The sequence below is a fragment of the Dama dama genome, chromosome 19 (assembly GCF_033118175.1).
Source record: "Dama dama isolate Ldn47 chromosome 19, ASM3311817v1, whole genome shotgun sequence".
Classification (NCBI taxonomy): domain Eukaryota; kingdom Metazoa; phylum Chordata; class Mammalia; order Artiodactyla; family Cervidae; genus Dama; species Dama dama.
Genome location: NC_083699.1, coordinates 39,284,016 through 39,309,755, shown reverse-complemented (window position 1 = coordinate 39,309,755; position 25,740 = coordinate 39,284,016). Strand labels below are relative to the sequence as shown.

Below are 25,740 nucleotides of genomic sequence, written 5' to 3'. Positions count from 1 at the left end.
ACCAGGAGCACCTTCACCACACCTCTCACCACAGCCACTGTCTTCCTGTTCTCTGCTATGAAACCCCATGCTCCTGGGGTCCTGGAGAGAGCAGGTGGGGTCCCCGTGTGAAGAGCTCCAGGGGGAAGGAGGCCCAGCCAGGACAATACTGAGTGGGGGCCAGGGGGTGCTTACCCCTGGGTGCCCGAAGGGCAAAAAGAGAACATGGTGTGGCTGTCAGTCTCAGGGTAGTTTCGGTGAAGACCGTTCAGGGAAGTTTCTGGGACTTGAAGGTGAATTCAGGAGAAACTTGATGGAGAGCAGCAGGACCAACCAGGCCCAGAGGTGGAGCAGGCAGGTGTGTTAAGGGTCCATCTGGGGTATGGGGAACTCTTCAGAGTTGTGGGGAGAAGAAGCCTAACCCAAGAGCTGCACCAGGGCCAAATGAGAAAGGCCTTAATGCCAGGATCTGGGAGCTTAGCCTCTGTTTCCAGGGGAGAGAAGGCCATGCAAGACTTTAAGGAGAACAATGAGATGGGGCCTGGACAGCAGTGGGGTCGATGAATCAGGAAACGCTGGATTAAAAAGTGTGGCCCAGTGGACGTCCACAGAGCTCGTTGTTCTCACACTTCATCATGCTTTCGAATTCCCAGGAGAGCCAGCGTGAATGCAGATTCCCAGGTCCCCTCCAGAGATTCTGGTTCAGTAGGTCTGCACATTTGCACTTTCAGCAAGAAGCAAACCCTTTGAGAGTTTCTGATACGTGAGACTTGAGGGCACACTCGAGGTATCACAGAGGAGAATGAGAAGAGGAGAGAGCAGAGGAGAGAAGGCAGCATGTAGGGGGTGGGCAGTGAAGGTGGTGGTGGAGGGAAAACTGTTTGGGAACAGGAAATGGAAGGGAGAAGCCGCGCCTGAGAAAGGGAAGGAAGACGGCTTTAAGGAGGAGAGACTGTTCCTTCCCAAATACAGGCAAGGGACTTGTCGACACAGTAAGGGAAGGAAAGAGTGGAACAAGTGAAGAAAGTGGCATCCACATACCATCTGTAAAACAGCCCAACCTGGTGCTCTATGATGACCTAGAAGGAAGGAATGAGGGGAAGGGAGGGAGGCTCAAGAGGGAGGTGATATATGTATAGTCATGGCTGATTTGCATTGTTGTATGCGGAAACCAATACAACATTGTAAAGCAATTTTCCTCCAATTAAAAAATTAATTTAAAAAATAAAATAGGGACCAGTCACACACACACGAAAAAAAGGAGAGACCAGTTCCTCAAAAAAAACTCAACACGAAAGTTAAATTAGGTATGAAGAGACAATGGGTTGATGGGATTTGGACAACTACACAGTCATTACTGACTCTATCCAGCAGTGGTTTATTGAACAGTGGGAACAAAAGCCAGACAACAGAGGGTAGGAAGTCCCCGCAGGAGAGAAGCATGAATACTCAGGGGATTTTCCTTCTGGAAGCTTGACTAGGAAAGAAAATGAAAAGGGGAATGGAGGCTGAGTGGAGAGGGACAGATAGTGTGGAAGCATTTTGGTTTTAGATGGGAAAGACTGCGATATTTTTCCATGCGCTGGAGGACGCGTGGGCTGACATCAGAGCAGAGGGTCCAGGAGAGAGAGGTGGGGCTCCCAGAGCGCAGGCAGGATTGGGGAGCCATCCTGAGCCGCCAGAGGCAGGACCCTCCTTTCCTGAGGCAGATGATAAGAGAAAAAGTGTGAATGCAAATAGGTTTGCAGGTTGACTAAAGTAAGGGACAAAAGAAAACAAATAGTGTAAATATGTAAACTTACCTTGTCAAAATTTGAGTTGATAAGTAAACCTGGGAGAAATAGAGTTCATTAAATAACTAGATTAAGAGTTAAAAAAAAATGTTGAGCCTCAAATGAAGACCTAAAAACTGACTTTAACCATGCAAATGTAAATTCTGCACTTGGTTTAAAAATTAGCATCTGAAAATACAAAAGGGCAACTTAACTTAATGGCAGCCAGCTATTTTTAAAAAATAATAATTGATGATATTCTTCATTTAACTAAAAAGGATTATGAGACTTTTAAAAGCTAAGAATTTGAGGTTATCAATGTAGGATCCAGGGATTTGCAGAATTCTCGCTTAAGACTGTTACTCCATCCCTTTCTAAAGGAATGAAAGTGAGGAAGAGTGGGTGGTGTGATTGTTGAGACAACTTAATCTATACTCTGCTTTATATTTAAGTCATTCATTTGCAAACTTTGATCTTTTAACTGTAACTGGAAACTAGTTCATTGTGTTCTATCTCAAATCTAATCACAATGATCTCACCAAATGAAACTCACAAATCTCCCTGACCACCTAGGAAGTCCTTCTAAGGCTAAAGAATCCTAAATCTCCACCCCTCAGATGCTCTGATGGCCTGGGTCTTGGGAGTGAGGTAGGAGGCTCTCCATGAATCATTCTCATGATCAGTTAGGTTTGGAAGCCACTGAACTGATTAGGAAATCTTTGGAGGTGTCTGGTTGCCACACTAAGCTACTAAAAAGAAACAGAACTTTTTCCCTTGTGTTTTGCAAGTATTCAGAGCTATCAGATTATGCCTTTGGGAAGTATGACAAATTATATACCTGAAATTATGGCTAATTATGGTCTACATCAAATCAGTCAATCCTAAAGGAAATCAATCCTGAATGTTCATTGGAAGGACTGATGCTGAAACTGAAGCTCCAATACTTTGGCCACCTGATGCAAAAAAACTGACTCATTGGAAAAGATCCTGATGCTGGGAAAGATCGAAGGCAGGAGGAGAAAGGGACAACAGAGGATGAGATGGCTAGATGGTATCACCAACTCGATGGACATGAGTTTGAGCAAGCTCCGGGAGTTGGTGATGGACAGGAAAGCCTGTCGTGCTACAGTCCATAGGGTCGCAAAGAATTAGACACCACCGAGGGACTGAACTGAACTGAACTGAACTGAACGGCATTTGTTGGTGTTGCATAATGTTAGAAGACTTGCTCCGGCTTATAAACTCCTTTAAAAAGTTTTAGTGTTCAATATAAACCTAATCACTCTAATCTTTTCAAATATTTTCAAACTACTAGTATTCATGAGTAGTATATTTATGTGCAGTGATGCTGTGGATGTTATGAAGAGAGACTAATAAGACAATAAGAGGTGGTCCAGAACTAACTCATCACGCCCAAAAAACAACACAGTTGAACAAATCATGTATCATCTTTATCCTTCGGGTTTAATTTTATTAGTTGTCATATCTCTTTGAGTTATAATGTATATATTGTAAAGTTCACCCATTTTAGGGTACAGTTGGATGAGTTTTAGCACATTTACAGGGCTGAATAACATTCATCACAGTTTTAGAATACTGCTGTCACTCCACAAAGTTCCCCCACACCTATTAGTTCCCCCACACACAGCCCTACAGCCCAAGTAAACCTATGATCTGCTTTCCGTCTCTAAGGTTTTGCCTTTTCTAGAAATGTCACATAAATGGAAACACAAAGTATTTAGTTTTCATGTTTTTCTTCTTTCACTTCACATAATGTTCATGAGGGTTCATCCTTGCTGTTAACATAAACACATAGTTCACTACTTACTTTTAGCTCTTAATATCTCAATCTAGGATCCATTTTTAATTCACTCGTGTGTGTTATGTGAAGTATTGTAAGTGTACATAGGCGTATATGAATGTATGTATTTTTGAATATGGATAGCCAATTGTGCCACCACCACCTAAAAAAGCTGTTATTCATTGAATTGCCTTGGCACCTTGGTTGGAAATCACTTGACCATAAATGTGTATGTTTATTTCTGGATTCTCTCTGCTTTCCATTGATCAACATGTCAGTGCTTGCAGGAAGGGTAAGCCTTGATTTGTGAAAACTTTGTTTCAGTTACATATACTAAGTTACTCTGTGAAATGTATTTCTTACTAAGGATTGTGGTAAAAATATTATCCAGGTATTGCCAGATAATATTCATAGTAAGACACAAAAAAGGGTCCTAGAATAGACTATCGGGATGCATGAGGATGGTGGAGCATGAGTGTAGCCTCACACTTTGCAAAAGGGGAAATTGAGGCTGGAAGGGAGGAAGTTACTTACCCAAAGTTACACCAGAATGCAACCCAGGTGCTCTTTCTGATGCCCCCATCTTCCCAATGCGTCGGCTTTTCCTCCCTGTTCTTCAGCAACTCCTTAAGCTGTTTCCACCCCATCCGCCACTGAGGCTGTTCTGGCAGCAGCTGGCTGAGCCCATGTGGGCGTACAGCTGGGCAGGAGTGTCCCTTTCCTCAGCCTCCTGAGACTTGCCAGTCTCCCCAAGCCCTGAGCTGCCTGCAGGATGGCCCTAGACGACTTGGCCCCTGTGCTCCTGCCCCTCTCTCTTCAGGGACAGTAGAATTGGCTTTTCTTCAGGGACTGTTCTCAGAACAGAAAGAAGAAAGTCATGCCACCGACGTCAAATGGCTCTTACACAACAGCAGCATCTTGCTGAGTATTGTGCAAATAACTCCAGAACATATGGATTGAATTTCCCTTCACTTATTCAGGAATGTAATAAGTCATTGCCATGGAGGAAGGCTGCCACTGGGCCCTGACACTCAGAACACTTGAAAGAGTTGTCTCCCTGTGCCAGGGACCTCTTAGTCTGGAGCTCTCCCATCCATCACAAGTTCAAAGGGCTCCTACCCTCAGCAAGGCACTGGCTGGGTGGGTCACAGAAGCAGCGTCCCAGGCTCACTTGCTGCCACCCTCCTTCATAGGAACACTGTGCTTCTAACCACATAAACTGGGCAGAACGTCTGCTCATTAGTTCATTCATCCATCCACTCATTCAACTAGTACTTATTGAACCCTATGGGAGCAGGGGGAGTAAGAATATCAGAGTGAACAAGAAAGCACAGCCCTGTTCTGGTGTCCAGTGAAAGAACTTTCTAGGACTCTGAGTTATCAAAGCTTTTGAATGGTAGTGAGTTCCCTTCAGAGGCTGATAGAGACTCAAGCATCAGATGAAGAATTGGGTGGCTGAGCTCTGAGATTCCTCCCAAGGTCTCATGAACTTTTAAGTTCTTGGAATGCGGCCACGGCTTCCTTGCTGCCTGTGTCCCTTTGGACGGCAGCTGCAGAAGCTTAGACCCAGAGATTTTTGTTGGAAGGCATGGGTGGTCTCTGAAGAAGCAATAGAGGGTCCAAGAAAATCAGATACCTGTTTTTCCTGCTGAGAAAACTCTTTCTTTTCTTATTTCTTTTTATAGCCTGTCTTCTCTATCTACTCAGAAGAGATTTGAGAACTTTACCCTCTTTAACCACAATTTGGGAGGTTCTGACTATGCTCAGGAAGCAGAGCTGAATAGTCAGGTCTTCAGCTTTGCCTCATTTCCCTACTGCTACTGCTGCTAAGTCTCTTCAGTTGTGTCTGACTCTGTACAACCCCACAGACGGCAGCCCACCAGGCTCCCCCGTCCCTGGGATTCTCCAGGCAAGAACACTGGAGTGGGTTGCCATTTCCTTCTCCAATGCATGAAAGTGAACAGTGAAAGTGAAGTCGCTCAGTCATGTCCGACTTGTCGCAACCCCATGGGCTGCAGCCTACCAGGCTCCTCCGTCCATGGGATTTTCCAGGCAAGAGTACTGGAGTGGGGTGCCATTGCCTTCTCCACTCATTTCCCTAGAACAGTAATTTTCACACTTCGGCTGCCTTAAAATTACCTGGGGAGCTTCTTATATGACAGACTGCTGGGCCCCACCCCTAGAGTTCCCATTCAGTAGGCCTGGTTCCTTCAGGGAATGTGGGTCTTCAGCAAGTCCTCAGATGATAACTGCTGCTGGCATGGGTTCTCTGCAAACCCAGAAGATAGCTACAGGCCCTATGTTCCAAGGGAAAAAAAATGCAGATTTGCCAGGAAGCTTGGCCCTGAGGCCTGGAGCCAAAGAGGAGAAAGAGATGTGAGCTGGGAGGAGGGTGACAAATGGGAGGGAGTCTGACAGAGATCAGAGCAGGGACTGGCGCCTCAAGAGAAGGTCGCTCTAGCTTTTCCTTTTCTTTCTCCCTTTCCACTTGAAATGAAGCACTGCCCGCCCCCACCCTCCCCCCAGCCCCTCTGCCCTCACTCCCACCCCTGGGAAGTCACCAGAATCAGGTGAGGATAGCCCCAGGCTGAAGTTCTGAAGTTCTCCCAGGCAGAGGGAGGGAAAGGAGCCCTGGGGGGAGGACCTCCAATGCCCAGGACTCAGAAGTCCGGAGGGGAGCAGAATGGACTCCATTCCAGACTAGTTTGTTGGGGCACGTTCCTGGTGGGTGTGGGACTGACTACGGAAGTGGGAGCTTGCCTGTGACTGTGCTTGTGTTTGCCAAGACCCCCGTGTGCTGCAATGGAAAGTGAGGTGGGAGATGAGGAAGAATAGCTAACTTTTATTTAGTACTTAAGTAAGCATCCCTGGTGGCTCAAAAGGGTAAAGCGTCTGCCTGCAATGCGGGAGACCTGGGTTCAATCCCTGGGTCGGGAAGATCCCCTGGAGAAGGAAATGGCAACCCACTCCAGTGTTCTTGCCTGGAAAACCCATGGACGGAGAAGCCTGGTAGGCTACAGTCCATGGCGTCGCAAAGAGTCAGACATGACTGAGCAACTTCACTTTAAGTAAGCATCAAACCCTGAGTAAGCACCTGAAGTAGGTATTATCCCCATTCTAAGATAGTAGATGCTTCCCAGTTACGCAAGCACCTGCCCCAGCTGATACCTCATATCAGATCCTGCTCTCTGCACTGTCATGACCACTTGGTCCCTGCACCCCTACAAGCCATGAGACTTTGACCAAATCAATTTTTCTGAGTCCCAGTGTCTCTGCCAGTGTTAAAAAAAAAAAAAAAAAAAAAGTCAATATTGAGTGCTTCCAAAAGGATTTTAAAGCACAGATAAAACAGCAAGGTGAAATAATGAGGTGAGATGCAGGGAGCTGTGCTGTGTATATCTCAGCCCTCCACCTAACGGTTGGTAACAATGACCCCACCAATGGCCTCTAACATTCACTTAGAGGTCTTACATTTGGTTCTGGGCATCACCGAGTTAATATTTCATCTTGTTTTAAATAAAACCATTACTCAATGGTGTAACTAATGTTTTATTATTCCTAATTCCAAAACCATTACACCATGGAGCCAGAGTTTAAAAAGAATTTAATTGAAGACCAAAACATGCCCAGTAGCATTGCCTATCTTGTAAATAATTTCTGTTCCAAATCCTAACTTGGTGCAGCTTTTTTGGTATATTTCCGTTTTCAGTGTGTGATATAAAATGTTTTCATGGTATCTCTGTGCAGAATCCTGAAACATTCAGAAAAGTATTAACAACAATAATTATCCTTCTCACTTTTGCAGCACCAAATGGTAGGCTGAACGACCACTCACGTCTTTTTGTTATAGATGAGGAAACAGGCCCAGGCAAGCAGCATGGATTGCTCAGGTTCTTAGATCTGAATCCATCCATTCAGGTAGCATGCATGCAGACCCAGTGTTCTTTGTTTTACCCATGCTACTTCCACAGGACATTTGAGAAAAGAACATGCTACCCCACCCAACACTATCAGAGAGGCTGTCTTTTCATCTGAGTGTGTGCAGCCATCCATAGGGAAATGCCCTCTTAGAACCAACACCCATTCCAACCCCCAGCTGCTAATTTTATGAAGATTTCTCAGGCTCTGGGAATGACTTCCGGTGGCTTTGATCAATAAGCTATGTCCTGGAGCTTTGTTAGTTGTGTTCTCTGTAAGTGTCTCTGGGGAGCTATATGGTTTCACAGGGTCCCAGGAGTTTCCTGCTAAGACCATGAAGAAGGAATTCATAGGGCCTGGACTCCATCTCAGGCCTGTTCATGCTGATCATGCTCAGCCACCTCTTCAATGGACTGTGAACTCTGTGTTTAGTGCCTATGGAAACAACAACAGAGGATAAGACCCCCTCCGGACAGGGGAACCTTGCAGGTTGTATCCAGGTTACTCATCACCTAAGAGAACACACACACTAATCACCCCTTCCTCCAGACAGGCCATAAATTTTTCTGTACCTGTCCGGAGTGTAACCTCGTGCTTATTGATTATTGGCTAATTGTTTAACTGTCTGAGCACATGGCACATGAGTGATGGGGTTATTGGGATTGTATTCACCCTTCCTTAGTTTATGTAAGTCTCAAGGAATATGGGGTGGTGGGTTTGGACACGTACACATGGGGTATAAAAGATTTTCGCAAATGCTGGTCGGGGTCCTTGGCTAAGAGGAGACTCTGCCTTGGGCCCGCCGGTGTAATAAACTGCACTCCACTATCTGCATTGTCCTTCTGAGTGAGTTTGTTTCCCAGAATGTGTGGCTACAACAACCATTGTCCTGGAAAAAGTCTAGAATGACTCTCAAGTGACTTAAGTTTTTTCTCTCGGGACTATAAGCATGAGGCATTTCCTGGACTGTGTACTCATATGTCCTCTATTTTCTTGATAGACAGCAGAATCTTGTCTCTCTTGTGGTTAAGATTAGAGACTCTGGATTTGTGTGAATGTCACTTTGTTGCTTGTTGGGTATATGACACTGGAAAACTTAAATTTTTCTGAGCCTTGGTCTCCAAGTCTGTATAATGCAAATAATAATGATGCTTAACTCAGAAGGTTGTTGGCATAAACTAAGTGCTTGATATATGTATACTGTCATTTTAATTATGCCTTTCTTTGCATTCAAAATAATAGAGACTTTTGCTTCCATGAGAATATCTTTTTGAAACAAGAGAAGGGTAAAGACCTTTCCAGATACACAACTTTAAAGAACTGGAGGATAAATCCATTAAAAATATGTAATAGAGATATGTTGGGGAAAAAAATCAAAGAAATCAAGAGCAGCCTCTTCTAGGAGGTGATAAAATTGACAAACTTCTATAACAACTTATCAGCACAAAAACAGAGAAGATAGAAATTACCAAATTCAGAAATAAAAAAGGTGACATTACTAAAGATTTATAAGTATTAAAAGTACAATAAAGCAATACTACGACACTGTTATGCCATTAAGCATAAAGCAACACAATATTGTTAAGTAACTAACTTCCAATTAAAAATAAATTTTAAAAAAGAATAGATAAAAAGTACAAATTCCTTGAAAAACACAAAAATTTACTCAAGATGAAACAGATAACTTGTACAACCTTTTATCTGTTAAATAAATGGAATTTGTAGTTAAAATTATCTCCCCACAGAGAAGAAGGGGGGAAACTCAAGCCTATATAACTTTATTGTATTAAGAAATGCTTAAGAAAGAAAGGATGCCAATTCTATGCAAACTCTTTCAGAAAATTGAAGAGAAGGGAATACCTCTCAACTCATTCTTTGAAGCCAGTGTTTTCCTGATACCAAAATCATATTAAAATGCTACAAGAAAACATCATACCAATATGCCTCAAAACCATATGTAAAAAATTATTAACAAAATTTTATAAAATTGAATTTAACAATATACAAAAAGATTAATATATCATAACCCAGTAGAGTTAACACAAGATAAACTTTCTGGAAAAGTCAAGAAAATAAATCAATGTAATTTACCATATTTTTAACGTGGTAAATTTTTAACACTGACATTTTAAATATTAACAAATGAAAAATCATATGATCATGTCAATAGAAGTAGAAAATGGAATTCCCTGGGGGTCCAGTGGTTAGGACTCTGTGCTTCCACTGCCTGGTCAGGGAACTGAGATCCCACGAGCCATGTGGCATGGCCAAAATAAATAAATAAATAAAGGCAGAAAAAAATAATTGATAAAATCCAACAGCCATTCCTGGTATATATTTCTCAGCAAACTAGGAATAGACAGGAACTTCCTCAATCTGATAAAGGACAGCTACAAAAATCCCACAGTTAGCAACTAACGTAATGGTAAAGACTGAGTGCTTTCTCCATAAGATCAAGAATAAAACTTTTATGTTCAGTCTCCACTTCTATGCAATATTACACTTTTGGTTCCAGCCAGTGCAAAAAGCAAGGAAAAGAAAAGAAGTAAAACTGTCTTTATTCTTTTGATGATATGATCATCTATGTAAAAAATCTGATGGGATCTTAAAAAAAAGCTATTATAACTAAAACGTAAATTCAGTAAGATTGCAGAAGACAGAAAGAAATCACTTCTATTTCTATATTAGCAATAAGCAGTCAGAAATCAAAATAAAAATGTCATATGCAATGAAATAAAAATTTATGAAAGACCTAGAGATAAATATGACAATAGGTAGATAAGAACTATTCACTAAAAACAACAAATCATTACTGAGAGAAATTTTAAAGAACTTTTATAAGTGAAGAGGTGTACGGTGTTCACTTAAGAATACTGAATGTTTGGGAGGAACTAAGATGGTGGAGGAATAGGACAGGGAGACCACTTTCTCCCCTACAAATTCATCAAAAGAACATTTGAACGCTGAGCAAACACCACAAAACAACTTCTGATCGCTAGCAGAGGACATCAGGCACCCAGAAAAGCAGCCCACTGTCTTTGAAAGGAGGTCAATAAAAGTTTCTTGAATGAAAAAAAAAAAAGAATACTGAATGTTCTTAATATGAACACTTAATTATTCTTAAGATGTCAATTCTTTCCCCAAACTGATGTATAGATTCAACAAAATTCCAATCAAAATCACAGCAGGCTTTCTGGTAGGAATTAACAAACTGTTTCTAAAACAACTTTGAAAAAGAACAATGCAGGAGAGCTAACACTACATATTTATAGATTTTTCTAAAGCTACAGTAATTAAGACAATGTGGTACTGGCATAAAGATCCACAAATAGATGAACAGAACAGATTGAGAAACCAGATACAAATCCACACTGAAGGACAACTGACAAAGGTGTAAAAGCAAATCAGTGGAGAAAGGATTATCCTTTTAACAAGTGATGCTGAAACAGTTGGATATCTATTTGCTAAAAAATGAGCTTCAATTCAAATCTTGTGCAATATACAAAAATCAGCTGCATATGGATCATAGACCTAAATGTAAATCATAGTATCATAGACCTAAAGTGAATCTAAATCTAAAAATTTTAGAAGAAAATACAATGAATAAAAAAATAAAATACTGGAAAAACTATTGTGACCTTGGTATTATAGACTGAACATTTGTATCCCCCAAAATTCGTATGTTGAAGCCCTATACCTCAATGAGATAGTTTGGAGGTGGAAACTGGGAAGTAATTAAGCTTGGAGGAGATCATGAGGGCGGTGCCCATGATTAGATTAGCGTCCTTATAAGAAAAGACACCTCTCCTTCTCCCATGTGAGGACACTACAAGAAGGCAGTCTGCAAACCAGGAAAAGGGCTCCTGCCAGAAACCCAATCTGTGGCACTTTGCTTTTGGGCTTCCCAGCCTCCAAACTGAAAAATAAATGTCTATTGTTTAAACACCCAGTACATGGTATTTTATTATTGTGAATACTTGGGTTAAGCAAAGATTTCCTTGATACAACACCAAAAGCATGATCTATAGAAGAAACAAATTGATCTTGTACTTCATCAAAATTAAAAACTTTTCCTCTGCAAAAAACATTAAAGTAATGAAAAGACAAGCCATGGACAAGGGAGAAATATTTGCAAATTATGCATCTGATATACAGTGGTGTGCTTAGACTCTTCATCATGTAGGACTCTGTATGACCCCATAGACTGTAGCCAGCCAGGCTCCTCTGTCCATGGGATTCTCCAGGCAAGGATCCTGGGGTGGGTTGTCATTTCCCGCTCCAGGGGATCTTCCTGACACAGGGAGCAAACCCATGGTTCTTGTGTCTCCTGCATTGGCAGGCAAATTCTTTACCACTAGTGCCACCTAGGAAGTCTGATATACAGTGGACTCATATATAAATAAATCAATAATTAGGTAAAAACACAATTTAAAAACAGGCAGAAGATTTGAACAATTTACCAAAAATGATACATGAATGAAAACACTTTAAAATGCTCAAAATTATTAATCATTAGGGGAATGCAAATTAAAATCCAATGAGATACCTCTACATATATATGACAAAGGTTTAAATTTTTCAAAAATCAAACTTACCAAGTTTGGGCAAAAGTATGGCACAACTGGAATGCTCTTCACTATGGTGGTAATGTAAAATTGTACAACCACTTTGGAGACATGTTTGGTAATGTATTAAAACATTAGACATATACCTACTATCTGACCTAGCCATCCCATTCTAGAGATGGACCAAATAAAAATGGAAGCATCTTTCCAAACAAAGACACATATATGGCTGTTCACAGAAGCTTTATTTGTAATAGCTGAAACCTGGTAATAATCCAGGTGTCCATGAACAGATGAACAAGCAAATCATGGCATATGAACTAATTACGTGTGTAACAACATGAGGGAATCTCAAAATAATTATGCTAAGTGAGAGAAGCCAGACAAAAATGAGTATATGCTGTATGATTCCGTTGGCTTAAATCTCTAGAAAGTGCAAATGAACCTGTAATGACAGAAAGATAATCAATTCTTTGCTAAGGAACCAGGAGCAAAGTTAAGTGGGTAATTCTGAGTAAGAACGTTTCCTTTTCTCTGTTTCCTATTCTCTAACAATATCTCATTGTGGAGGTTGAAGTAAATAATGCATATCACACCTGGAAAGAGCTAAGTCTCAGTAGTATTACTCATTCTGGGTAATCCCTTCATCACTGAGTCTTACTTCAATTTTTGCCATTACTGTAGCTCTTGTTTTTCTTTTGGCCTCTTGAAATCCTACTCATCTTTTCAGGCCCATCCTGAAGGCCACTTTCTTCATATACCTATCATGGTCCTTACTCTTACTTTCTAATTATATTATTAAAAATTACTATTGGTTGAATCTCCACAGAGGGCCAGGAGCTTTGCAGGCAATTTATAAACATTACCAAGGACTGGCTTCCCTCATAGCTCAGTTGGTAAAGAATCCGCCTGCAATGCAGGAGACCCAGGTTTAATTCCTGGGTCGGGAAGACCTGCTGGAGAAGGGATAGGCTACCCACTCCAGTATTCTGGCCTGGAGAAATCTGTAAGAGTCGGATACCACTAAGCGAATTTCACTTTCACTTCACCAAGGATTAATCACCAGTCCTATAAATATCTAGATACAAGAAAATTTTATACTTTTCTCCAGAGAAGATCGACTTTCCTTAGAATCCCAAAGGTATCACTCCTTTAAAAGACTTTAAGAACAACTGTGTCCTTGAAACAAGATGTAAAAAAAAAGGGCTATCGTTTCTCCCATCTTGTGGGGAAAAACAAAACAACTCAGGCCCGGAGAGTTACCACAGCTAACCCAAACACCCTCACTGTCCTGATGAGTGCAGCATTGAGTATCACGTTCTGCTCAACTATCAGGGTCTGCTGGCATGTCTTCAGAAGAGTCACACTTGTTCACAGTCCTATATGGGTAAAGACACACACAGAGCTCTGCGCCCCTTCCTGCTTGAGCCCCTTCATCTAAGGCCCGAAAATATTTTGAAGCCCCCCATTTTAAAATCATTACCTGAGGGGTGGCCAGCTTTCTTGCAATGCTTTTTTTGTGAAATACTTTTGGTCTTAAAATCCTGCTTTTAAAAGGTCATTATGGTTCAGGTTCACTGTTTTGTGACAATTTAAATTAGTACTGTGGTTTGGCCAGAGAATACTGATGGCCCCAAGGCCCATGTGCTCCAAATGCCCCCGGGCTTCAGCCAAGCTGTGCTCTGGGCTGGGTCTGGCCTGGAGGTCATCTCAGCTCTTTTCCAAACAGCGTTAGTTCCACTGAATTTTTCCTAGCCTGGGAGCGGCTGAGAATCAGGCAGCCTGGGTTTGTTAGGTATTGTAGTTCCAGATTATCCTCCAATCTCTCGCGAACTCATTACTGTTCTCAAATATGAATTTAAAAACAAAACAAAACGCTATCTGATCATGTCATTTTCCATTTAAAAATCTTGCCTTTCTGTGGCCTAAAATGTCAGCGTTTCTCAACCCTTTCAAGATTTTGGATGGGATCAAGTCTGCGAGCTGTGGCAGAAATTTGAATTTTTCAAGCTCCCCACATGACTCTCTCATTTACCCAGAGTTGAGAAAATCCCCAGCCTGCCTAGTAGATTTTCCGCATCTAGTGTGGCATGCAAGGCTCCTTACACCCTGACCCCCACTCACCCCCTTCCACTATTCCTCCATCTCTGTAAGTGGCAACAACACAACCTTGAGTCAGAATTCTGGGAGTTGTCTTTGCTGTCTTCCTCTCCCTCAATTCCTCACTCTCAATTCACGGCCAGGTTCAGACTTTTCTGAAAGACAAAATATATTTTGTCTTTATCCTCTGGGTTCCATGTTCACCACCACCAGTCCGATCCATCCAGGCATTCTCTCTCCTAATCTGGGCTTTATTCATAAAAATATAAATAAATAAACATTATATTTTAGTGTTGCATTGCTACAAAGATAACTGGATTCTTTATTATATATCCATTATTATTTTATTTTTTAATTCTGACTTTAAAAGAAATTAAAACATTTTCATGGGCCCCAGGCTCTGTGCCCAGAGTGCCTGATGGTCCTAAGTACTGCAACAGGCTCCAAACTGGCCTCCAAATCCATTTTCCTCATGATACCCAGAGTCCTCCTTTACCCTTAAAATCCCCTGCTTAAACAGCCCTGATCAGTCACTGAAAGTTTTGCTTATTATAAATATGAATAAAGCCTCTCACCACATCCTCCGCACAAGTAACTAGTTATTTGTGATTTATTTCCTACCACTTTTTTCAGCTATATATGGAAAATATATGCAAAATATCTATGATATGAGCAAAATATGTATTGTGTGTTGAACCTATTGCTTTTTCATTAAATAAATAGTATCCTAATGCACATACCATTCTTCAACCTGCCCATTTCACTCAACAGTAAATCTTAGAGATAAATCCAGGTTGATGCATATATCAGTAGATCTTTCATATCCCTTCTTATTGTTGCTTTGTGTTCCATAGTATGACTATATTATATTTAGCCATTACTCCACTGAAGCCCGTTTTTCACCTTGACAAATAATGCTACAATAAATATGTTCGCAAATGGAAGTTTCTCTAAGACAGATATCTTGAGGTAAAATTATTGGTTTGTAGGATATGCCTCTTTTTATTTTGTTAATATCCCCAGATTGTATTCCAAGTAGCCAGGCCACTTTATGTTCTGACAAGCATGATACGCGTGTACTTGAAAGTGTTGAAAGTGTTAGTCGCTCAGCCATGTCCAATTCTTTGCAATCCCATGGACTATACAGTCCATGGAATTCTCCAGGCAAGAATACTGGAGTGGGTTGCCATTTCCTTCTCCAGGGGATCTTCCCAAACCTGGGATTGAACCCAGGTCTCCTGCACTGCAGGTAGGTTCTTTACCGTCTGAGACACCAAGGTTCTAGTGTGTTTATTTTTCCACAATTTCACCAATGCTAACCAGCTCCAACATCCTCCAGTAACTCTTTCTGAAAGAGCCGGCAAATGGTAGGCTTTGTAGAGTCTGAAAATGTCTCCATTATTTCAGCTTCACTTTCATAATCCTTCAGCTAGTAAAAAATGATAAATTTAAAGATATTTTCTTTTTTCACATTTGGATAGTCTCTATTTCCCTTTTGTTTCCACGTGGCTGGTGAAAATGTCTGAATGATAATCTAATTTCATTTTTTTTCTCTTAAAAATTGGTAATTTTGAGATTCTAATTTTATTCTTAATACATTGACCTTTCATGACAAGGAATCTAGGTCTAATTTTATGTAAATATCTCACTTGGGCCTTGATAGATCTTTTCAGTCTGAGAATTCTTGTCTTTTCTCAATTCTTGGCCAATTCTAAGGCCAATATATCATCAAAGGTTGTTTCACATTCCCCCTCTTTATTTCATTTTTAAAGAAAATTCTATTAGACATATGTAAGAACTTCAGAATCTATATCCCTTTATTTTTTTCTATACTTCTGATCTCTTTATCTGAGAGAATTCTTCAGCTTGAATTTTCAAATCATTAATTAATTTTTCATTTGTAGCCATTCAGCTATTTATACTTACAATTGCATCTTACTTCTTAATTTCAATAAACATTTAATAAATGTAAAATTGTTACTTTAATTTCATTAATTGTCCAGTTGCTTCTTTTTTGCATTTCAACCTGTTCTTCTTTCAAATCTTTCTCCTTGACTCATAGATGATATCCCCTCCTTTAACTTGCTGGAGACAGTTTATTTTAAAATCCTGTTCTTGTGATTCTATTAACTCTATTTCCTTCCATGAAATCCTTTTCTTACTGAGTTTAGTATCACTTTTCCATATACAGGCTTTGACTCTTGTTTGGCAATTTTCCTGTGTTGCTGATTCTTGCTCCTTTCCCACTGACTTTGCATACAGTCTTGTCAGCCCCAGCAGGACTATGAAGACCTACCACAAGGTCAGGATGGGTTCCCACTGTGGGAAACTCACGGCCACAACTTCTCATCCACCACCATCCTTTTATGGACTTTCCCACTTCCTCATCCACAGGTCATTCCTTTTCTTGATTCTGAGTGCAGCTGTTCACATTTCTATATCTTTATTATTTCTATGAACTGGGTTATAAAAATGGGGAGTTTCCACACATGTGATGTCCAAGTAGGGTAGTCCATTGTTGAGAAATCACCAGCTCTTCACTAACAAACTTGTACTCATCCTATTGATTTTAAATAACAGTTCACCATGACTTTGCTGACCACTCTGCATAAATTAGGCCCTTCTATTATCCTCTGTCATAGTTCTGTGTAGCATTCATCATAATTTATAATTATAGACTTAATTGTGTGTTTACCTGTCCTGATATCTTTCTAAAAATTTATTTAGACATCTATGCATTCAATAAGCATTTCTTGAGTTGAAAGTACAAAGGATATTGTTCAGAACCTCAGATTATTGTGATGAAAGAATGACCCAAGTCAACAAAAAAATTGCTCTATAATTTAACAAAATGCAATTTAAAGTGTAATTTAAAGTTTAAGTGTAAGGAACAAAGGTGGTGTTTAATTCCATGTTGAATGATTGGGGAAATTTTTCCAGAGAAGCTGATGTTTAAGAAAGATTTCAAATGATAAATAAGAGGAAGTTCTGTAGACAAATGAGGAAGAAAATAGCATTAAGGACCAATAGAACCGAGTATGTAAGTGCCTACAGACATGAGAGAGCATGATAAAATCTGGAATATGAAACGAGTTTGGTACCAGTTCTAGACATTAAAGTGTGATGTGTAGGCATGGTGGTTCTGGGGAAAAATACAGAGGTGAAAGAGCAATCCCATGTAAGAGTATTGTGTCAGTCAGAATAGGCTAAATTATCTACAGTAACAAACAACAGTGGCTTCACACAACAGTTTCTTTATCACTTAGGCAAAGTCTGCTGTGGATCCAGGCCATTCTCCAGGCAGCTGTCCTCCACATGTTGGCTCAGCACTGCAGGCTACTTCAGTTTCATGGCAGCATTAGACTTTAAGGCTCAAAGGCTATTCTAAGGTATTTTTATTTTATTCTCTAGGCAAAGGAAGGATCTGAAAGGTCTAGCAAAGGGAGAGAATTAACGAGACTTGTATACTTATGAGTGGTACTAAAGGCAAAGAAACCAATGAGAAGTTATTGAAATAATCCAATGAAAACTAATGAATCATTCCACTAGTGCAAGGGTAATGGGGAATGGATGCTATGAATAATGATGGATTTTAAAGATACTTATATATGAACAATAGGAGTTATTGATTGATGGCAGATGAGAAGAAAAGGAAAAACTAAGTCAGTGATGACACTCAAATATCTGGCTTGAATTTCGGATTTGATAGTAGTTCATGAACATTGTTCATATGAGAGAATGAGCAAGTTGGATATAGAAAATGACTTCTGCCTAATGGAACCTTGAGGTGGAGGTGAGAATAGACATTTGATTTGAGCATGAGGAACTATGGGAAGACATTTAGCCTAAAGAAGCAGCAGATTTGCTAGTGATCAGTATGTAATGATTTTTAAAACTATAGTGGGATGTATGAGAAATATTTGAGAAGACTGGTTATGATTGAGTTGCTGAGCTTCATGGTTTTAGGAGCGCCATCAAGCCCCTGAAATTATATCCCAAATTTGAAGAACAGTGCCTATTAAACGTTTCTTGGAAGAAAACTCATTCCACAAATGTTTATTAAGGGCCTATTTTGTGCAAGCCAAAGGCATTATTCTTGGTACTGGGAATAGAGCAGTAAACAAAAAAATACAAAAATATTTGTCCACTTGTAGACAGTGTTATTCTAATGGGGTGGAGAACAAGCAACAAACCAATAAAAACTTAAAATAAATACCATCTTAGCTGGTGGCTAGTGCCACAAAGACAAATGGAACAGGATATGGGGAGAGCAAATGGGGGTGAGAATAGAATAGCATAGAGTGGCCAGGAAGGATCTCACTAATAAGGTGACATTTTTAGAAAGAATTGAAGAAGTAAGGGAGTGAATTATGTGGCCTTGTTCGGGATATTCCAAACAGAGGGAATGTGGCTTTCATTAGATTCTCAATGATTTACCAGAAATATGAAGAATCATTCCTCTGAAGTAAGAAAGTCAAGAAACTGGTTTTAAATAAAGAAGAAGAAGAAAAAGACTCCACTAAGGAGTGGTGGTGATTGGTTGTGGAATTCAGAAAAGATATAAAGCCAAGAGAATCTGATAGACTGGAAATGGAATGGTGTTAGAGGGCTGGCTATCCTGATGAGGTTGAATTCTAGGGTTATTGAAGAAGTCAGACTTAGAAAGAAGGGAGACAGTGATCAGGGAATGGGGTATCACAAGGGTAAGATTCCAGACATAGATATGGCTATACGCAAAGTAGATGGCTATGGTGAAATGGAAGAAATCATCATTAAACGAGATCAAGCAATGAGAGGCCATTGTCACTCAGGATGTCAGGAGGAATTGGGAGAGAGGTGAGCATAGTGTCACATGCCTAAGTTATTAATGAAAGGAACAGAGGATAGGATAAAGAAATTAGAAGATGACTGTAATAGAGATGAGTAGAGTGTGCCAGAATGATAGAAAAGCAGGGGAATTTAGAAGGAGTTTGGAAAAGTAATGGTCATAAAACAGCACTAGAGAGTTAGGGAGGTGATAATCCTGAATCCCCTGACCTTTCACAAAGTCTGACCCCTGCTGTTCATTTGCTTCTGAAGGCCTAATTAATCCTGTCCTATGGTTGTATCTTCTTGGTCCATGTGGTCTTAGCATCTGAGGAACTTCTGGGGCAGGGGAGACCTAATATGAGTGAATAGCAAATAAGAATCATATTAAACATATTTAGGTGAGCAAAGGTAAGGCAAGTGTAGATGATGTATTAGCTTCCTAGGGCTGCCATACTGAAATACCACAAACTGGGTCACTCAAGTAAAAGAAATTAATTTTCTCACAGTTCCAGAGGCCAGAAGTCTAAGATCAAGGTGTTGGCAGCTTTAGTTTCTTTTGAGAGCCTTTTCCTTGGCTTGCGGATGGCTGCCTTCTTACTGCATTCCCTCATGGTCTCCCTGCTGTGTTTTCTGTATCCTAAACTCTTCTTACATTAACAATTAGATTAGGCCCATTCAGCCCTATTTTAACTTAATCACTTCCTTAAAGCTCCTATCTTCAAATATATTCATATTTTGAGATACTGGAAGTTAAGTCTTCAATATATGAATTTGGGGAGGAAATAATTTGGCCCATAACAGATGGTCTATGTTTCACGTACCTAACCCTAGGGCACATCACCCCTCCTAGGACTGGCAGAACAGAAAAAAACAGAAAATGTCCCCAGGCCCACCTTCTGCCTCACTTCTTGCTACACAAGGAAAATAAGCTCTGTTTTAGCACTAATCAAGGTTTCTCTTATCACCTACCAAACAAAACCTAAACTGGCCCAGTATTTGTTAATTCCATGTATGTGGTGCTTGAAATTAGCCTGACACTGCGGTGGTATGGGCTTACGCTTTGGGAGAACTTCTATTAGACAGTCTGTATTAGTTTGCCAGAGCTGCCATGACCAAGGATCAGAGACTAAGTAGCTTAAACAGCAAAAATATATTTTCTCACAGTTTGGGTGACTAGAAGTTCAAGCTCAAGGTATTGGCTGGTATTTTCAGGAAGTTCAAGATCAAGGTTGTTCTTCTGAGACCTCTCTCCTCGGCTCACAGATGGCTGTCTCTTCACCCCATCTTTCCTCTGTGTGGTCTGTATCTTAATCTTCTCCTCTTATAAGCATACCAGTCATACTGGATTAGAGCCCACCCTACAACCTCCAGTTTAATCACCTCTTTAAAGATCCTGTCTCCAAACACATTCTGAGATACTGGGGGTTAGGGCCTCAGCATATGGATTTTGGAGGAGCACATTTCAGCCCATAATAGAGCCTGGTTTATTTTTTGCATATAAATTATTTTTCCGTCCCCTAAATTCTTGCAGTCACATGACAGCATGACTCAGGAATGCTCAGAGTCCACAGGCAGGATCAGGGGCCTACAGATGAGGGTAAAGAGAGCTGGATTTAGGGTTAGGAGTCCAAGGCTCTAGATGCTGATCATCCTCCCAAAATGGGACACTTGTGCATGGGAGCTTTTAAAATTATAGATTCAAGAGCCCCTCCCAAGATTCACTGAATTTGAATCTTCTGAGACGAAGCTCAGGCATTGTTATTTTTTTAATTTCCCATGTTATTCTGATGACCTGATAGGTTCTGAAGTCAGGGTTTCCAGCATTCTGTCAGTCAGTGTATTGAATAACCCAAAATTTAATTCTCAGGTATAATCTTTGGGGCCATTTATCAGTTTTTAGATATTCTATAGGAAGCCTGGATTCACAGTTGGCCAATAAAAACTCTTTGCCCAAATATTTTACATTTTCCAACGCATTCATGGAATTCCAGAAAGTCTGTGCTCAAGAGTTGTATATAATAAACACTTTGATAGAACATGTAAACGAAGCCCTGTTCTAGTTGCAGGAATGCTGTAGTATTTACTCTCTTAGTAGTAGGTTTCTGATCCATTTCCCTTACTATAAACGGGATCTTGAGCCAATATCCATCATTCTACACTTTTATGATTCTGACTGACATACTGTTAGTTTCCTAAATGTAAGTATGTTAACCTTTTCATCACCATTTTTTAAAACAAGTTGAATCTTCTTAGAAATTATCTTTCTGAATACCTATGATTGAATCCTGAGTGATGTAATGATATTATGACCACAGATAAAAGCAAGTATCAAGACTAGAAGGCCACTCTGAGCTCTTTGACTTTTAACAGATTACTGGCAATTCACCTCACCACCCCCACTGCAATTTCATTCCATAGTCCTCACACTCACATTTATATGTGCTCCATGCTCCCAATGGACTCCTATCCCCTGAGTTTATAGTGGAGGAAACTGATGTCCCTCCTTCCCCTCCTGCAACAGAGAAAGTAGGTGACTTGCCCAAGGTCACATATGAGTTACCCATGTTTGAGTCTATTCCTAGACCACTGTCTTTCCCATTGCTCCCACTCTTCATGATTTATTCATGTTGCTCCAGGACGTTCTTATCAAAAGATCAGGACTGTATCACCAGTGCAGCCCCACACAATGGGAAATTGCCCTGAATCCAGGCCAGATCAGTCCCAAGCCACAGTTTTCATGCAGATTCCATCTGAGCCTTGGCTAACTCCCAAGGAAGCACATATCAGCTCTGCTGTATATTGGCAGAACTTTGGCTCAGAACATATTTCAAATGCCTCCCATTGAGCATTGGCAGCCTTAAAAAAAACATAGGAAATTATTCTGGGAGGCTCAGTGGCTCTGTGACACTTTACAAGGAGAAGCTGATGGCTTTCCCTCCCAAACTCTCCCCTCTCTGCCCAGAACAAATGACTGCATTTCCCTGGATGTGCCCTAAATTAGGAGAGGGCCAGCTCATCTGCAGCACTAATGGAGGGAATGTCTTTAGTGGGCAGGGCCCTCTGCATGGTGCAGGGTGCTTCGTGCCAAGTTCTTCCTCTCTTGGTTTCAAAATGCTTGTATATTCCAAGAGAAATGCAGTCCATGTGTTTCTGATTCATTTACACTTAAATCATTAAAATGTTGTGTGAGAGTTATTTGATGTCTGAGGAGCCTGTGAGTCTTCTTAATGGGACTTTTATTTTATTTTTATTTTTTTAAAGTCTAATAGCCATCACTTTATTTTTTTTCATTTATTTTTATTAGTTGGAGGCTAATTACTTTACAATATTGTAGTGGGTTTTGTCATACATTGACATGAATCAGCCATGGATTTACATGTATTCCCCATCCCGATCCCCCCTCCCACCTCCCTCTCTACCCGATCCCTCTGGGTCTTAATGGGACTTTTAAAGGTTTTGTTTTTTGGTTTTTGGTTTTTTTTAATCTTGCCTAAACCAGAAGGTAGTATTTTGCTAAAACAGTACCTAGGTTCAAACATTTCCTCATCGCATATACTTGCACCCACAATATCAAACACACCTTCTTAATAACGCCCAGCTTAGCGAAGTTGACTTTTAAAGGTGATAAAATAGAGAAACTGGAGGAAAAAATGGAACAAGGAGAACTTCAGCAAGATTCAAGGCACTGTTCCCCAAAATGTGCCAAAGCAGTGTTATCAGAGTGTGGAGAATGCATGTGTTTGCCTCCTTGCTTGGAAGCGGGGGGGAGTCGTCTCTTGAGTACACTGAACAACTAAAAAAGAATAAGGATAATTTCCTTTAAGTCTCATAGTAACTCCTATTTTCCAGATGAGGAAATAGGATCAGAGATGTTAACTATTGAGTCCAAACTATACAGTTCGCTTAAATAGAAAAGAAAGATTATAGCTAACTCTGACTCTAATTGCTCTTTTCAAAAAATGCCTCAAATTGAGTTTCTCTGTGACTGTGTTATGTATTTGTAATGCCATATGCACTATATAATATGTTAGTGAGAAGCAGCACAACATAGTGGATACCAGCTCAGATTTTTCCCCATCACTTTCTAGCTGTGTGATCTTGGGTATCTTACTTAAACTCTCTGAGCAGTTTCTTCATCTGGAAGCAGGAATAATATTACTACTCAGCTTTGCAAAATGTAAAGAGAATCAAAAGCAGTTAACCCATTATTAGAACAGTACCTGACACATAGTGCTCCGTAAATATTAACTGCTAGCTGTGACAGCAGTAGGAGTAATAAAAGGCTGGATAATCTAGGCAAGTTATGGACTCTCTCGCCTCAGTTTTCTTGTCTGTAAAATGGGTACGATAGTGTGACCCTCTCAAGTTTGTGGAAGTAACTGAGATGATGTCTGCACCTAATCCTGTGCCTAGCACAGAAAAGGTGATCTCAGTGAACTGTACTTTTTATAACCAGACATCCCTCGCCTTGTTCAGGACTGGTGGTCATTGTTGTGGAGAAAGGGATTTCCTTATTCAGCTTGGCTGAGATCTGTTGCTGTTTTCTCCACAATCCCTGGGTCTAGCCACGTACACAGGCCCAGGTCTCTTCACAGCCATGGGGTGTGAGGCTCTCTGGCTGCGGTGGGTCCTCCCCGGGTGGTATCAGGCCCCGGCACAGTCCAAGTCGGTAAAAAGCTCAAGCCTCACTTTCAGCTGGTGAGGAACAACTAGCCAACTGAAGGACTGGCCGCTAGCTCACAAGCCCGGCCAGCTGCTTGGTTCCCCAGGAAGCCTGTGGTTGTTTGCAGACAGACAAGCTTTGGGATTTGCCTAGTGTAGGTATTAGAACTGCCTTCTTAGTATTGTCCTTGGTTAACTGATGTCCTTTTGCCAGTGTCCTGAAGACGAGCAGAGAATTATAGCCATCTGGCAAGGGAGACTGGGGAGAGCTGACGTTGTCCCTCTCCACTGTCTATACACACACACACACACACACACACACACACACACACACACACACACACACGCGCACACACGCGGTGATACAAATACCTATTCGAGCTCCTCAGTGATTCTCTCCCGGGAACTGGAAGCAGCCGTACAGGATGAAGGAGGGAACTGGAGGAGGAGATCTTGTAAGGAAGAAGACAGATTCTGTTCTGTCAGGTCCCTCTGAGTGTGTGTAAGAGCAAGTCAGAGGAGAGAGAGAGAGGAGAAGGCAGAGGGAGAGAGGGGGAGAGGGGATCTGTTGCAGGCAGGGGAAGGCGTGACCTGAATGGAGAATGCCAGCCAATTCCAGAGTCACACAGGGACCTCAGAACAAAGATAAGGCTGATACCACACTGGGGACGAGCTCGCGGACAGTCAGGCCAAGGGGACCAGGCAGCCAGGAGCACTCAAGGCAGGAAAATGAGGTGAGTGCCAGGGCAAAAGTGGGCATGGGGTGGTTGGGGGGGGTGGCTTTCAGGGACCAGATGCTAAGTAGCCCTGGAAGGTCTGACCTTGTCTCTGGGCAGACTCACCTGCGTGTCCTGTGGTTGGTGCAGGGGCTCCTCATCAGTTCTCGGGGCTCTGAGAAGGGAGCCAGGCTGGGGCCTTGCCTGGGACTCCAGAGACTTGCAACTTGAAACGGGAGGCTGTGGCTCTGTGCAAATGCCGCCGGTGCCGCTGGAGCTCAGATTTCTCCTCTGCCAACGCAGGGTGCTGCCTGCCGGCCAGTGTGACTTTCCTCCTGTTGCCCACAAGGTTGAGTTTTTGTTTTCCTTCTTTAAAAAGAACACTGGTTTCTCTCTTCCAACACTCTGTGAGTTAAATATGTGTTTGTGTGTTTATTTGCTCTGACCGGAAAAGAAACCAGATCCCCATTGCTCAGCTCTGTGGCTTCTTAAACCTTCAGAAGTTTGCTAGTTTAAACCTCAGTTTAGAAAAGCAAAAACCTGTCCACATTTTACAGTCCCCTATAAATTTCTGCATTTATTACTGAAATCAGAGGCCGCCAGCAGCATGAATCAGGCTATGAATTGCACCAGATGACTCTTAAAGGGATATCTCAAATTAAAAAAAAAAAAAAGTCTTCCCGATTCTGAACCTAGGATTTTAAATTGCAATTGTTTCCAAGCTCTTCAATATTTCCAATGTCTCAGCATATACTTAGTTACTAGCTGCTTGTTACTAGACATTGCTTGTAAGTTTTCCTCTCCAAGTGTCAAAATCCAGCCACCATAATTATTTTTACTACTTACAAGTGCTTATACTGTTAAAAATACAAAAAAGAAAAAACGAACACTCCAGAGACATGTTAAGTCTCTGAACACCTCTATTTCCCATTAATTTTACTCTCAGTTGAAAAAGGGTTTCTATTTGTTTCTCTTCTGCAGTCACCTAGCAACTTTTCAGGGTCTGGGGCCAATGAGGGGCTTCAGGCTGTGTTAACTCTTTGAACTCAGATTACCTGTGGTTTAGAGAGATAATCAGGTCTTTAAGGTTAATCCAATCACTCCGTTCTTTTTAAATCCATTGTAATGTTAACCCTGCTGTCTAACTTCATTTTCCTTTCTCCTGAAAGAGATGAGATTTATGCCCCTCTACATGGAATGACAATTTGACTCATCTGTCCACCATTCAAGTCTTCACCCTACCACCCAGGGTCCCAGCCATACCAAACTATAGGGCCAATGATCAGTTCTGTCTTGGCATTTCCTCATCCCTTAGCTCTCTTATTTCCCCCATTTCTAGAGCAGTGGTCCCCAGTCTTTTTGGCACCAGGGACCAGTTTCATGTAAGAAAATTTTCCAGGGATGGGGGCAAGGAGGGA

General features: G+C 41.1%; 1 protein-coding gene and 1 long non-coding RNA gene across 4 annotated transcripts in view; one reads left to right on the top strand and one right to left on the bottom strand.

The window, feature by feature from the left end:
* Nucleotides 1–1,337: 1,337 nt before the first annotated feature.
* LOC133073405 (uncharacterized) lies at nucleotides 1,338–25,265 on the bottom strand. 3 transcript variants are annotated; one of them, XR_009696973.1, is made up of 4 exons: nucleotides 24,449–25,265; nucleotides 14,205–14,290; nucleotides 1,782–1,810; nucleotides 1,338–1,679 (listed from the first exon to the last, which is right to left on the bottom strand). It is a non-coding gene; the product is annotated as an uncharacterized LOC133073405 (long non-coding RNA). The 3 variants fall into 3 exon arrangements; XR_009696974.1 differs by lacking the exon at nucleotides 24,449–25,265 and adding an exon at nucleotides 23,979–24,062 and having other exon boundaries at nucleotides 14,160–14,290; XR_009696972.1 differs by lacking the exon at nucleotides 24,449–25,265 and adding an exon at nucleotides 23,979–24,062.
* The window catches only part of MASP1 (MBL associated serine protease 1), a 55,310-nt gene continuing 53,576 nt past the window's right edge, over nucleotides 24,007–25,740 (top strand). The window contains exon 1 of the mRNA XM_061166793.1: nucleotides 24,007–24,340. Coding sequence (XP_061022776.1) covers nucleotides 24,336–24,340 — 5 coding nt within the window. The 5' untranslated portion in view covers nucleotides 24,007–24,335. The remainder of the gene's footprint in view (nucleotides 24,341–25,740) is intronic.